The sequence below is a fragment of the Schistocerca serialis genome, chromosome 8 (assembly GCF_023864345.2).
Source record: "Schistocerca serialis cubense isolate TAMUIC-IGC-003099 chromosome 8, iqSchSeri2.2, whole genome shotgun sequence".
Classification (NCBI taxonomy): Eukaryota; Metazoa; Arthropoda; class Insecta; order Orthoptera; family Acrididae; genus Schistocerca; species Schistocerca serialis.
Window position 1 is genome coordinate 410812227 of NC_064645.1, and position 16413 is coordinate 410828639.

A 16413-nucleotide genomic window follows, 5' to 3' on the forward strand; every position below is an offset into this window, starting at 1 on the left:
CAAGTGGTTGATAAAATAGCTGTTGCTATGGCGGACAATGCTGCGTGGAATTCCCGCGCGCAGTGGGTCCCAACAGTTGAAAATCTCGTGGTCCACTGCATGGAAGGTGCTTCAAATCATTCTCAAATGGTATCCATAAAAGATCCACACTGTACAACAGATTGCACCATAGGACGCACGATGACATGTTGACTTCGCTCTCCACTTTCTCACAAGGACTGAAGTTGACAAGGGCTTGCTGTAGACCATCCTATGGACAGACGAAGCTCATTTTTCTGTGATGGGTGAGGTGAACACACAGAATTGCAGAGAGTGAGGATCTTCACCTCCAGTCACTGCGTATGAAGTTTCCCTGTATGGTGAATGTGTCACCGTATGGTGTGGCTTCATGGCACCGCACCTAACCTAACCTACGTTCATCATTGGCCCATTCTTTTTTGAACAGGTTGGCACTTGAGGACCAAAGACGTGCAGTGTGACTGGCCAGCGTTACAAGGTGTGTTCCATAAGTAATGCGACCAAATTCATAAAAAAATCATTTATTGAATATATTTGTACAAATAATCAAAAATTTTCAAAATAGCACCCTCTTGTGTCAATACACTTCCTGAGGCGGTGTTTCCATGCCTAGAAGGGATCCTGGAACGCCTTTTCCGGAATGTCCTTTAGCGCTGATGTACCATGCGCCTGGATGCTTTCAATCGTGTCCCAATGTTTTCCTTTCATGACTCCTTTTAACCGAGGAAACAAAAAAGTCAGCGGGAGCCAGGTCAGGATTGTAGGGAGGCTGGGGAACCAATGGGGTCTTGGTCCTGGCCAGGAAGTCGTTGACAATGAAGGCGCTGTCACTCGGCGCATTATCATGGTGAACATCCACGTGTCCTTGATGTCGCTTCGGCAGCGCGACCCCCTCCTTTTCAGTCTTTCGAGCACTTCCAAGTAGAAAGCTGAGTTCATTGTAGTCCCGGTAGGTACGAATTTGTGGTGGAAAATGCCTCCGACATCAAAGAAGGCAATGAGCATGGTTTTGATCCTGGACTTGCTCATGTGTGCCTTCTCGGGAAGGGGTGACGATGGAGTGTGCCACTCTGAACTCTGCCTTTTTGTCTCGGGGTCGTACTCAAAAATCCACAACTCATCACCAGTGATCACCGAGTTTAAAAAATGAGGATCATTTTCACACATTTCCAACATTTGTCGCCACTGAAGCACTCACATGTGCTTGTGTTCGTCGGTCAACACTTTTGGGATGAGTTTGGCACACACCTTTCTCATGTTCAAATCTTCAGCCACAATGCGGAAAATGGTTGTTTTTGACATGTTTAGAGTTTGTGTTATCAATTGAAGGCTCAGCCGTCTGTCAGAGTTCAAACAATTGCCCACACACGTCACATTTTCGTCGACTCGTGCGGTTGATGGCCGTCCACTGCGAGGTTCATCGGTGATCTCCTCTCAGCCCTCCATGAACGACTTGTGCCATCGGAAAACTTGTGATTTGGACAAGCAATCAGTCCCAAAGGCATGCTGAAGTAATGGAAACATTTCAGTGGCGGCCTTCCCAAGTTTAATGCAAAAGTTGATAGCGTACTGTTGCTCTACAGAATGATCCATTGTGTCGTGTTACATAAACTCAAAACGGGGTTGACAGAAATGCACGTCCTGACTCTCCGGCAGCTCGCAGCCAAATGAGATAAAGAGCGTTTCGAAGCTAACTTATGGAACGCACTCTGTAATTCAATATGCTTTGCCAGCATGTCATTTTTGCCCTACAGGAGAGAAACACATTGAACTCAACAGTTTTCAAATTATCAGCTGATCGTTTCCAAAACCTTGACTGGAACGATCACCTGATCTCACTCCCTGTGATTTCTGGTTGTGGGGCTACCTGAAGGACAGGGTTTACAAGGGGAACATGCACACATGAGCTGATCTGAGGCGTGGCACATCAACAGAGGTAGTCAGCATACCTACAGACATGATTCGTTCTGTTGTGCAGAATGCAATCTTGTGCTTTCAGACTCTTCTGGCCACTGATGGACGCCATATTGATCCCCTTTTGTAGCAGTAATGGTACCGGTATGTAATGGTATCATGTACTGTAGCAGCATACTAAAAATGTTTTAACTGAACTGAGTCTGCATTATTTCTCTTCCCCCATGTCCTTGACATTAATGCTACCAAGTTTGGTACTCGTATGGTAATTTGTTTCGTGTTATAACGGGTTAAATAGGGAAAGTTTAATCATAATCACCCAGTACATCACAGTGGCTCCAATTACGCAACATAAAAGTCATCAATATACACACAGGTACCAGAATATCAGCAGTACATTGCTCCCACAGTCTGTATATTCAGGAGACACATGGATCCCAAAACCGCAGTAAGCCAGCTGTAAATCAGGCACCAACCAAATGTGAAGTATTTGGCAAATGTGTACATTTACTAGGACCACACATCCCAGTAGTGGTTCAAGAACAACGAAGAGAAGCTCAATAGCTGGAATAAACTCCAGACTAAACTGAAGAAAAGGTTGATAATCAGTGGCAAGTCTGCTTAGTTGAAGAAAACAGTGTTCAACATCACTGGGAAACGACGAAGTCCTACAAACAGTATGTTTCATCCCTATGCCACACTGCAAACCTGAACATTACAGAAGCTGAGAAACTTCACATTTGATGAAAGGAGACACAGAAGGCATGTCCCCAGATCTTCTGGCAAAGGATGTCTCAACAGCCATGGAATTCATCAAAGGGTGGTGCCAGTACATAAAAGAATATGAAACAAAAAGAATCAAACATTGACCTCATTTGTTAGGAGGTAATACAGAATGTTGAAGATGAGATGTATCAATATTTAGCATCCATCTCTGCTGCCAGGTGAATGTGCCTAAAAGAATGGACTCAGCCAACTCGGACTTATGCTGCAGCTGTCAGACAACAACCAAGCATTCAATCAACGTAGCTACAACCTAGCCCCTGCCGGTATAACACTCCGAAGATTAGTTTTTGATGACTAATTCGCCACCAGATGTCAATCATAACAACAGTTCTATTCATCCCACTCAACTGCAGACCATTACGGTCAAGCTGTGGGCAAAGCCCTTCGTCATACCTTCGAGAAGGTTGCTCTCCAACACATTCCTTGTCATCATGCAACCACTCACCTAGTTGCTGAATTCAGGAGTCTAAAAAGTGACGTAACCATCTATGAAAGTGAGGAGATTGTCCCAGATGAAAATCCCCGAAATATCAGGAAATCTCATCAAGGACATTGACGGCAAACCTACCTGGGCTTTAGACAATGCATAGGCTTCTCTCTCTGTAACATCTAATGCTTGTTCTCACCAACTAAATAAGATTATGTTCTGTGATACGAAAGTGATGGTGCTGAAAGCTGCAGCTCGGAAATACGTTCAGATAAAAAAAACATGTATTGCAAGATTAACTATCAATGACAGAACGCAGCCCTAAAAATTTGTCATTTTAGCAGAATGTAGTCATAATGTTATTCTTTGATAGGCCTTCTTGCAGACACCACAAGCATTCAGAGATTGTGAAGATCAGAGCTCCAGATTGGCAATGCTATACCAACAACCACACAGAACAAAGATTGCTCTGTGTGGTTGTCTGCCATTGAAGATGTTATCCCACTGACACCAATAGGACGTTTTCCAGTCGTCAATCTAAATTATTAGTTAAAAGTGTGAAGCTTTTGTCGATTGAAAAAAAAAATCACTCAGACTCATAAACGAAATCTACATTAAAGCAACAATCATAAGCACTGTAGGTGGTCAAGGAGACCTTTAGATGACTGACTGTCAGAAGCAGCAATAACTCATCCTACAGGTATGAGCATAGGGACAACCAAACCAGTCCAGGAAGTGCACCTTAATGCCACTGACGAAGAATTGTGCTCCATGACCACTACAGACAATGCAGGTGGGAAGCACTTATGCCAAAAAGATTCAATATGTCTGAGAAGCAATGCCAGTATCTGTTGGGCATTCTGCAGCAATTTCCAGATGCATTCAAATCCAGAGTTGAGAAAAGATGACCATGCAGCTCATGGTAGGACATCATAACAACAAGACATTATCCAACAATTAGTCAGCACTATTAAAGGATGTCACCAGCTGAAAGACAGATAATCCAGGAAGAAGGTGCATGATGACACCAATGAACCTTCTGAGGGTCCTTGGTCTTACCCTGTGATGCTTGTGAAGATGAAGGATGGCATGTGGCGTTTTTCTGTCGACTAACGATGACTGAGCAAAATCACAAAAATGATGTCAATGGACTGCAGTACAATGATGGCAACCTAGCCTACTTGACAGGACCAAATAATTTCTCAGCTATTGACATGCAGACAGGTTACTGACAAATAAGCTGACCAAGAATAGACCCCTTCATAGCTCGTGATACCCTCTATGAGTTCAAAGTTATGCCATTTTGGACTCTATAATGCTCCAGCCATATTCAAGTGTACAATGAACAACTTGCTACAACACCTCAAATGGACAAGTCTGCTATCTGGATGACAATGCCATTTATAGAACATCTGTGTCATGTGACTAAGTGTGTTCAGACTGCAGGCCTCTGACTGAATCTGAAAGAATGTCTCTTCATTGCCCATGAAATAAAAATCTTGGGGGCTGGGCTGGGACGGAGGGGGAGGGGGGGGGGGGGGACAGCGGCGACAACTAGTTAATGCTGATAGAGCCTGTCCCAATCCAGAGCAAGTAAGAACGGTATGTGTTTGTACTAAAAAATTCACAAAAGATTTCTGTAACAAGGTATGTCCCTTGCAAGAACTTCTGCATGAAGGTGCCAAATTTTCCTGGGACAAGATGCAAGAAAGGTCTTTCTTGTCCTTCAAGAGCTGCTTCCATCTTTTCCAGTCCTACCATTGTATGACAAGAATGCTGAGATAGAACTGGACACCAACTTATCAGTTGGGGGATAGGTGCAATTCTAGTATAGGAAGGTTCTGGAAAGGTGATTCTGATTGCAGAATGCACTCAAAGTCAGAGATGGACTACTCTACAACCAAGAAAGAGTGCCATTAAAAAGTTCTGGCCATATATATTTGGCAAACCCATGACCTCTCAGGATGCCTCACATTTACCTTTAGATAATGACTCTGAGGGCCAAAACCAGTTGTGGTTTTAAATAAAGAAAAAGTGCAATTGGTATGTATATTTTCTTCAAAACATCCCCACAGTTGCAGAATCACCATTACGATGTTTCCCAAGCTAGACAAGACAGTAAACCATTCATGGTTGTGATGGACCACCATTCTCTATGCTGGCTGACTACAGCAGAGTCGGCATAATTTGATCCGTCACAGTTGAAGAAGGGCTAGGGGCGGGAGCTTTGCAGGACAGCTTCAACCAATAATATGATGAGATTTTGTAAATGGCTCTATGGCAACATCTCAGCATTGTAACAGCTCTGTAGACAGCCACTGTTTTCACCTGTAGCAATTAGCACTTCACAGTTGAAAGCTGGCAACAGTGTTGTGAGCTGTCAGGGTTACACTGTCTCAAATATAGCAAGAAGGATCTGTTGCATCCACTGACAAGATGGGCATTGAGACTTTAAGAATATGTTACAGTGATATAAAAAAATGAACATAAGCACAACAACAGTGGCTGCCTTTCAACGAATCCTGTGGTGGAAACAATGGCATGGACAATATCTTCACTGCTGTGCTAAATGACATTGCTGCTGAAGAGAGGGAAAACTATAGAAGCCTTGAAGAATGAAGAAACAACTAAAATAAAATTCCAATTAATAAACAGAATATTGTATAAGAGGAACCATAATCCAATGGGGCAGAAATGGTTGTTCTTCATTCCGACTCATCTACAGCCAATTATCCTGAAGTATTTCCATGATGTTCCAACATTTGGTCACAAGGGATTCGTGAAGATGTAAACAACGCAGCTATCACTGGTCAGGTCTTTGTCAATCCATTAGCCACTACACAAAAAAATGTAGGTGGTGGAAGCAGGTGCTGCAGTTATCTTCTGGGCATCTGATAGCAATCCTGCCTGCAACAATTCCATTCCAACTAACTGGAATCAACCTCTTTGTTAGGTTCTCGAAGTTAATGGGAATCAATGTATAATTGTCTGCATCACCTCAACCATTACACTGTCACCAAAGCTGTTCTAACTGTCGAACCTCCAGAAATTGCAAGGTTCTTTGTACAAGACATCATTCTGAAGCATGGAGCACCCTGTGGGATGATCTCCGATTGTGGAAGTTTTCCAATCAAGACATTATCAGAGGTAATTTCATGCTGGGACATCACTCACAGGATGACAAATGCCCACCACCCAAAGACAAAGGGTCCCACAAAATGTTTTAATAAGACATTGGAAGACAAGCTCTTGATGTATGCTGATGTCAAACAGAGAGACTGGGATACAATACTGCCCGATGTGGCATTCACATTAACACTCCGAAGCAAGATAGCACAGGCTTCACACCGTTCTTTCTGCTCCACGTTCCTGAAGCTGAAATGAGAATTGAAACAGTATTCCCGTTTCAACCAGCTGATACTCAGGATGAGTATGTAATAAACCTCATCACCCAGACTGAAGAAGCAAGAGAGCTGGCTCACATATGGACACTGGATGCCCAAGGCAAGGTCCTACATCATTACTGCCTGAGTTAATTGATATTGATTTCTATCCCTGTGCAGAAAGTGTGACTATCGAAAAAGTTACTGAAGCGCCACTTTGGGCTCTATCATACCTTTGTCGCTTGGGGGATGTCACATACAGAGCTGAGAATTATGACACTTCATCAAAATGCCAAAAACACAGGGATGTCATCCATGCCCTCTGTATGTACCCCTACTATAGTCCTGAGGCGCAGATCGATGATGCATTCTTCTCATTCAAGGAAGCTGAAGATCAGCTTGATGACTGCAAAGCTTCAATGGGAGAGGTTACCTCAATGCTCATCACAGAGAAGAGTATGCGACAACATGACCAGAACATAAACATCTGCCAGTGCTGTCACACAGAGGGTCATAGAAAAGTTCCGCAGGTGGCTTCAAAGAGAACATTTGAAATAGCAGTTCCCTCTTCCTCCAGGAGAGGGATCAATGCCACATACTCTGCTGCATGCAGTGTGATGTAGGAGTTAGTGTCACTTGCTGGTCTGCTGAGATTTGCCAGCTGAAAACCAATCACCAGCATTCACTCGTTGTTTAGTATTTATCATTCCTGGGAGGTGCTAAAAAGTTCTTATGTATGTATATTTTGGAATATCAATGTTCATATAAATAGCAGCACTCTCCATCTATGAGTTTAGTTGTCTTCCAGCTTTACCTTGTTGTTTGAAATAAACATGCATTCAATGCTAAGTGTTATACTTCACTGATGGCCCTGTTTTCAGATTTGGACTTCATTCTCTTACAATGTGACTGTGTTCTAATGAACTTACTAAAATAATGTGTGGAAACTAAAAAAAAGATGATGCACATGACCATATATGTCGGTAGACTTGTAATGTGAATTAGTTGAAACTGTATGTATTTATTTGTAAATGTGTAAATGTAAAATGTTCAATCATGAAGATAACTCCATGGAAAACATGCAGAAAGGCTATGTTGACTCTTTTCTAAACCACTGTTATTCTTATTCAACTGAGCTGGGCCACCTGATTAGCTACAAGTAATCATGAAACAATGTATATGCTAAGTTATCTTAATTCTGAAGGCTGTTTAAATTAATTTTTCAGGAGATATTTCCAAAAGATGTCACTTCCATAGCTGCAGTACACTGATCCACAGCTGCTAAATTACTATAATAGGTACAAAAAGGGCATAAGGGTAGATACCGCTTACTGCAAAAAATAAATGTACAAGTTCACTGACAAAGTAATATATAACGCAGGAAATAAAAGCAAAGTAGTATGAGACGTCATGAAATGTACAACAGAAAATCATCGGGAGTTAGCAAATTGTGTAAATGACTATTTCTCTGATACTGCAAAGAAGTTGCAGCAAAATCTTTGTAAAACACTTGTAGCACCTGCAAAGAATTATACTGCAAGCACAATGTTGGTGTTTCCCATAACAGAACTTGAATTCGGGAGACAACACAGAAACTATAAAAATAAGAAGTCAACAGGCATAGATGAGGTTCCAATCTCAGTTGTGAAGGTGTGCATTCAAACACCCTTAACAAGCACAATAAATGAGTCTACTAGTTCAGATATTTTTCTAGAGTAACACATGCACACAAGTTGCATACTTACCGAAGAACGGTAACGCAAAAAGTATAGAAAACTATTGGCCAGTTTCATTACCGTCAGTATTCTCATAAATAATTGGATCAATCATGAAAGATACAATAATGAGGTACATCAATAAGTACAACCTTTTTAACGAATTACAGTTTGGTTTCTGAAGAGGGAGAAATACATTATACGAAGAGTTCAAAAAGTAATAATTGAAGCTCTTGAGAAGATTGTTTTTACTGGTATATTCCAAGACTTTAAGAAGGCTTACAACACTGCTGAGCATTAAATACTGTGAAACAAGCCAGATGCAATAGGTGTAAGAGGAACAGCAAACAAATGGTTTCAGTCACACCTGGAAACCAGAATACAAAGGTAGACATACACAAAACTTCTTTTAATGATAAATTATCTGTGGAACAATTGTTAGATAAAGAACACACAAACATAGGTGTTCTTCAGGATGGCATACTGCATTCAGTTCTGTTCTCAATAAGCAGGGTGTACAGAAATTCCCATTACAAAATCCTAGGACTTGTAGAGGGGAGTGAGTAGATAATATTTTGAATTGGAACCCATGTCCGGAAACATAATGTTTCCATCTACAACCATTTCAAAACTACTTTTTTCCCTTCTTCAGGTGACTGTCAATAGCATTGATATACTTGAAGAAATGCATGGTAAACACTGTGCTGTCTTACAATTGACCAGTTTCGAGCACTGATCACCTTCACTTAGAAAAATAGCATGTAGGCCTATGACAAATGAAGGTGTCACAATATTTTTCCACTGTAAGATGATCAATGATTGAAACCAGTTGTGAATAAATTATTAAGACAGCCCGGTGTTTGCCATGCATTTCTCCAAGCTTTTAAAAACATGTTGGTAACACAATACTTTTACAAGTAACTCATTAGGTGTGACCCAGTACATCTGTTTTAGCCTACAGTTCCACTCCTTAAAAGCCAAAGGCATTGCTCCCATACTCACTGACGGGTTCTCTTCAACATGATGCAGTAGGGCTTCTTCCAATATGGGTGTGCAGCATCTTCTTGGAGCATAACAAAGGTTATGCAATGGAGCTGAACACTGTGGAGAACAATTCTGATACAGGCAATGAGCAGTTCTTCTGTTACCATGAGCTTCGCCATTCATGAGGATCAAGTCAGTTTATTCTGCAAACATGCACTCAGCCATGTTGCTCTCACACACACAAGAATGAGGCTTGAACCACATCAGAAAGGTAGGATGGACATCAAATGACATCAGCCAATCCAATGCAACCATCTCTCATTATAACTACCCTGTTACATACGTACCTAGCAAAATTGTTTTCATATGGCTGTAGTAAGAAAGGTACATTTCCAGACATGGGTTTCTATTAAAAACATTATGGATTCACTCCCCTCTACAAGTCCTAGAAGTTTGTAAAAGGAATATCTGAACACCCTGTATATCAGTGGTGGATGGGGCAGATAATAAGTGTCTCTCACGAGTTGAAAGATATAACCATCTCCTTTATGACACCTCATGGTCCTGGTAATGGTTTTAAATGGCCCTCATCAAAAGATCAGTGTCCAGTTCCCCTTCCCCAAATACCGCTCTTGATGGATCAACCTCGTCCATGTACAAATTCAGCTCGGCTATACAAGCTCAGTGGAAAAAAACAATACAGTGTTGATTGTTACACTGTAGGCAACTTTAATTCATGGAAAGTGATGAAGAAGTAAAATCATTATGGAAGAAAATAATAATTTGTGAATAATATCATAAAAGGAAAAATGAGTATAAATATTCCATATCTCATTGTTTTTATAGGGTCAACGGATGTGTCCAATTCCACCCGTCGGCGTTTGTAGGTGTCGTTTTGATGTGATCGGTGGTGTTCTCTGGCGGTGTGTATATGTGTTGCGTGTTAGGTGATGTTTTTGGTTTAGTCTGCGTGTGTGGCACGTTTATAGGTGGCGTATTTTGCAGCTGGTGGTTCTCTCTGGTGGTGTGTTTATGGGTAGCATGTTATGTGGTGTATGGGGTTCATTTGCGCGGTAGCCTTGCATGTGTGTGGTATCGGTGGTGACTGTGCTTTCAGGGGCATATTTTTCAGTTAGTTAACGATTTTGGTTTTGTTATGTCGACGTTATTATAGTTTTTTTCTGTTCGGCGTGTGTGAATTTTGGTAAATTGCATTGTTTCTGTTTTCGGTATGTATGGATATGACTGCCTAGGTCAAAAGTTTTCGGTTGTCAGCGATGATGGGGGACAGTGCGTCTAATAAAATTTCTTCAGCTATTCAGCCTGTTGGCTGAAGTCGTGAAGTGTTCAGCGTGTCGTGAAGAAATGAGGCTTACTAAAATCCCGGCGTCTCAGATCAGGGACGGCTATATGTGGAGACGTCGTAAGGATAACAGGTCACGGGAAGTGTTCAATTCCAATTTTGATTTTCTAGTTTTTGTTTTAGTAGGATTAAGTGTGGTGAAATTTTTGAGATTTATAGTGTGGTATCGATAGTTGCTGTTGGCCTATATACGTCAAGGGAAGTGTTCAATTCCAATTCTTTTGTTTTGTTGTGTTTTTTGAGGTAGTGATGATTGTGGACCTGGTTGTAGTTTTAGGTTTTATGATTTGGTATCGGTAGTTTCTGTTGACTATATAGGTCACGGGAAGTGTTCGATTCCAGTGGATATTGTTTTTAGTTGAGTTTTGGAAGGTTGTGGTCGTTTGATTATATCGTTTTTGTCATTTGGTTTAGTGGCGTATATTTATTCTTAGTTTGTCCCCGCCCAAAAACCCCCAATATCCCCCACTTGTCCAATTAGTTTCATTATACTTTTAGAGGAATATATGTTTGATGGTTTTTTGATCTATTTTTGTGTTTTGTTGGTCATGTTTACATAAAGATGTCATAGTTGCGATATGGGAGTTGTTGTGAATGGTCGTTTCCACCATATTGGTGACATTATTGGTCAATGCAGATGGGTGGAATCGGACGTTTCCTTTAACCCTTTTTGGTTGGTTTTGTGGGAGGGGACCAGACAGCGAGATCATCGATCTCATCGGATTAGGGACGGATGGGAAAGGAAGTCGGCCGTGCACTTTGAAAGGAACCATCCCGGCATTTGCCTGAAGCGATTTAGGTTGGTTGGTTGTTTCAGGGAAGGAGACCAGACAGCGAGGTCATCGGTCTCATCGGATTAGGGAAGGACGGGGAAGGAAGTCGGCCGTGCCCTTTGAAAGGAACCATCCCGGCATTTGCCTGGAGCGATTTAGGGAAATCACGGAAAACCTAAATCAGGATGGCCGGACGCGGGATTGAACCGTCGTCCTCCCGAATGCGAGTCCAGTGTCTAACCACTGCGCCACCTCGCTCGGTAGCGATTTAGGGAAATCACGGAAAACCTAAATCGGGATGACCGGACGCAGGATTGACCTGTCGTCCTCCCGAAACTGCTTTTGAACAAAATTGTGAATTGTTTTCCCATTTACTTACAGTGTTGTAAGGTAATTAATTTGAGTCATAAACATCAGTTTTGCATGATAGTCACTTATAATCAGAGAACAATTCAAATATTTAAGCATCCATGATTTTGTAACCTTGAGAGTAGAGCTCGGTCTAGTTAAAAAATTTCTCACATTTTGAACACACAAGTACTGCCCACTCTGATTGTACATTCCCTAAATACAATGACCAACCAACATATTTTTGTTGTTGTTGTCTTCAGTCCTGAGACTGGATTGATGCAGCTCTCCATGCTACTCTGTCCTATGCAAGCTTCTTCATCTCTCCGCACTTACTGCAACCTACATCCTTCTGAATCTGCTTAGTGTATTCATCTCTTGGTCTCCCTCTACGATTTTTACCCTCCACGCTGCCCTCCAATACTAAATTGGTGATCCCTTGATGCCTCAGAACATGTCCTACCAACCGATCCCTTCTTCTAGTCAAGTTGTGCCACAAACTTCTCTTCTCCCCTATCCTATTCAATACCTCCTCATCAATTACGTGATCTACCCACCTAATCTTCAACATTCTTCTGTAGCACCACATTTCGAAAGCTTCTATTCTCTTCTTGTCCAAACTATTTATTGTCCATGTTTCACTTCCATACATGGCTACACTCCCTACAAATACTTTCTAAAACGACTTCCTGACACTTAAATCTATACTCGATGTTAACCAATTTCTCTTCTTTAGAAACACTTTCCTTGCCATTGCCAGTCTACATTTTATATCCTCTTTACTTCAACCATCGTCAGTTATTTTGCTCCCCAAATAGCAAAACTCCTTTACTACTTTAAGTGTCTCATTTCCTAATCTAATTCCCTCAGCATCACCTGACTTAATTCGACTACATTCCATTATCCTCGTTTTGCTTTTGTTGATGTTCAACTTATAACCTCCTTTTAAGACACTGTCCATCCTGTTCAACTGCACTTCCAAGTCCTTTGTTGTCTCTGACAGAATTACAATGTCATCGGCGAACCTTAGGGCTACAACCCTGTCTCACTCCCTTCCCAACCGCTGCTTCCCTTTCATGCCCCTCGACTCTTATAACTGCCATCTGGTTTCTGTACAAATTGTAAATAGCCTTTCACTCGCTGTATTTTACCCCTGCCACCTTCAGAATTTGAAAGACAGTATTCCAGTCAACATTGTCAAAAGTTTTCTCTAAGTCTACAAATGCTAGGAACATAGGTTTGCCTTTCCTTAATCTTTCTTCTAAGATAAGTCGTAAGGTCAGTATTGCCTCATGTGTTCCAGTATTTCTACGGAATCCAAACTGATCTTCGACGAGGTCGGCTTCTACTAGTTTTTCCATTCGTCTGTAAAGAATTCACGTTAGTATTTTGCAGCCATGACTTATTAAACTGATAGTTCGGTAATTTTCACATCTGTCCACACTTGCTTTCTTTGGGATTGGAATTATTATATTCTTCTTGAAGTCTGAGGGTATTTCGCCTGTCTGATACATCTTGATCACCAGATGGTAGAGTTTTGTCAGGACTGGCTCTCCTACGGCCGTCAGTAGTTCTAATGGAATATTGTCTAATCCCGGGGCCTTGTTTCGACTCAGGTCTTTCAGTGCTCTGTCAAACTCTTCACGCTGTATCATATCTCCCATTTCATCTTCATTTGCATCATCTTCCATTTCCATAATATTGTCCACAAGTACATCGCCCTTGTATAGACCCTCTATATACTCCTTCCATCTTTCTGCTTTCCCTTCTTTGCTCAGAACTGGGTTTCCATCTGAGCTCTTGGTATTCATACAAGTGGCTCTCTTTTCTCCAAAGGTCTCTTTAATTTTCCTGTAGGCGGTATCTATCTTACCCCTAGTGAGATAAGCCTCTACATCCTTACATTTGTCCTCTAGCCATGCCTGCTTAGCCATTTTGCACTTCCTATCTCATTTTTGAGACGTTTGTATTCCTTTTGCCCTGCTTCATTTACTGCATTTTTATATTTTCTCCTTTCATCAATTAAATTCAATATTTCTTCTGTTACCCAAGGATTTCTAATAGCCCTCATCTTTTTACCTACTTGATCCTCTGCTGCCTTCACTACTTCGTCCCTCAGAGCTACCCATTCGTCTTCTACTGTATTTCTTTCCCCCATTCCTGTCAATTGTTCCCTTATGCTGTCCCTGAAACTCTGTACAACCTCTGGTTTAGTCAGTTTATCCAGGTCCAATCTCCTTAAATTCCCACCTTTTTGCAATTTTCTTCAGTTTTAATCTACAGTTCATAACCAATAGATTGTGGTTGGAGTCCACATCTGCCCCTGGAAATGTCCTACAATTTAAAACCTGGTTCCTAAATATCTGTCTTACCATTATATAATCTATCTGATACCTTTTAGTATCTCCAGGATTTTTCCATGTATACAACCTTCTTTTATGATTCTTGAACCAAGAGTTAGCTATGATTAACTTATGCTCTGTGCAAAATTCTAACAGACGGCTTCCTCTTTCATTTCTTAGCCCCAATCCATATTCACCTACTATGTTTCCTTCTCTCCCTTTTTCTACTGTCGAATTACAGTCACCCATGACTATTAAATTTTCATCTCCATTCACTACCTGAATAATTTCTTTTACCTCATCATACATTTAATCAATTTCTTCATCATCTGCAGAGCTAGTTGGCATATAAACTTGTACTACTGTAGTAGCCATGGGCTTCGTGTCTATCTTGGCCACAATAATGCGTTCACTATGCTGTTGGTAGTAGCTTACCCACACTCCTATTTTTTTATTCATTATTAAACCTACTCCTGCATTACCCCTATTTGATTTTGTATTTATGACCCTGTATTCACCTGACCAAAAGTCTTGCTCCTCCTGCCACCGAACTTCACTAATTCCCACTATATCTAACTTCAAACTACCCATTTCCCTTTTTAAATTTTCTAACCTACCTGCCCGATTAAGGGATCTGACATTCCACGCTCCGATCTGTAGAACGCCAGTTTTCTTTCTCCTGATAACGACATCCTCTTGAGTAGTCCCCACCCGGAGATCCAAATGGGGGACTATTTTACCTCCGGAATATTTTACCCAAGAGGACGCCATCATCATTTAACCATACAGTAAAGCTGCATGCCCTCAGGAAAAATTACGGCTGTAGTTTCCCCTTGCTTTCAGCTGTTCACAGTACCACAACAGCAAGGCCGTTTTGGTTAATATTATAGGGCCAGATCAGTCAATCATCCAGACTGTTGCCCCTGCAACTACTGAAAAGGCTGCTGCCCCTCTTCAAAAACCACACGTTTGTCTTGACTCTCAATAGATACCCCTCCATTGTGGTTGCACCTACGGTACAGCCATCTGTGTCGCTGAGGCACACAAGCCTCCCCACCAACGGCAAGGTCTATGGTTCATGGGGGTAGGCCAACCAACATACCACGAAATTTTTTGAAAATGTAGGATGGCAGTTCTGGATAAAATAAATTCTAAATAACCAAAGAATTGAGATTATTTTATCATTATGTACAAATACATTGGCAGTTTAAGAATTTCATGCATTAAAGTCATAGCTGCAGTTAGCAATCCTTCCACTTTATCATTTCTCCAGGCAGTTAACATCCTAGACTACCCATATTTTCAAAACGTAATTTTAAAAATCGCAAAAAGTTACAAACTGCTTAGTTTATTTAAAAAATAATAATAACAATAATGAAAAAAGTTCAGCAGTATGTATGTATTTATCATGGCTCACAGTATTGAGAACAAAGTATTTATTGAAAGAAAATTCAGATCTCTATCACTTTTTGTTTCTTTACTACATTTTTTCAAATTTTCCCTTTCGCTATGACATTTTCACAAATAATCTCATTTAGAGAGGTCTGTAGTGTTTTAATAAACTACCAGAAAAACAAAATATTGTAGTTTTGGAGAGGTATCATGTAGAACTATTAACATTTAATTCTTTCAGCAAACTTTGAAATAGCGATGTGACACATTAACTCTTGACCTGTATGATTTGAGATGAAATCGCCCTATATTTGAGGTATTTGTTTTCATTGTATCATGATAACAAATGCACACTGTTATGTGATCACTAGGTAAATAAATAAATAACCACAAAATCTAAAAGGCTCATTAATCTGAAACTGCATTACACTAAAACTGAATTTTTCGCATCACAAAATTCAGTTTTCAAGGAAAATTTTAAATGTTTAACCTATGGTTCTCAATACTTACATTAATAATGTGCTGGTAATTCATATTAGCGCTAATCCAAACACACATGAAAAATTTGAACCCAACTTAATTAATACATGTATTTCAGTCTCGAAATACGAAGGCCTACACATACAAAACTTTTAACAATCAATACAACATCCCCAAACACTGCTACACTAAACCTTAACAACAGACTACAACAAATCTTTCATTGTCAGTTTTGACGTGAGCCAAAGACATTCTTGCTGTGTACCATTACTGTACTTGCGGATCGAGAAAGAGCGGCGATGTACGCTGATTGGCAGTTGTTCGCCGCGGGTAGAACTAAAAAACGTCAACTATTCCGCGAAGGCTCCTCACAAACTTTCAAGAGTCAATGTTAAGTGAGGAATCTCTGGATATACCGAAGCTCCTATAGCGAACGGAAAGAAAAGATTAGGTTAATTGCAGTATACATATTAAAGCAGTCGTTCTTC

At 40.8% G+C, this 16413-nt stretch overlaps 1 protein-coding gene across 1 annotated transcript in view; it reads right to left on the minus strand.

Moving 5' to 3' along the window:
• Positions 1 to 16205, minus strand: part of LOC126416138 (uncharacterized) — an 80741-nt gene extending 64536 nt beyond the window's left edge. Inside the window, exon 1 of the mRNA XM_050083679.1 lies at positions 15956 to 16205. Within this exon, the coding sequence (XP_049939636.1) occupies positions 15956 to 16003 (48 nt within the window). The 5' untranslated portion in view covers positions 16004 to 16205. The remainder of the gene's footprint in view (positions 1 to 15955) is intronic.
• Positions 16206 to 16413: the final 208 nt, after the last annotated feature.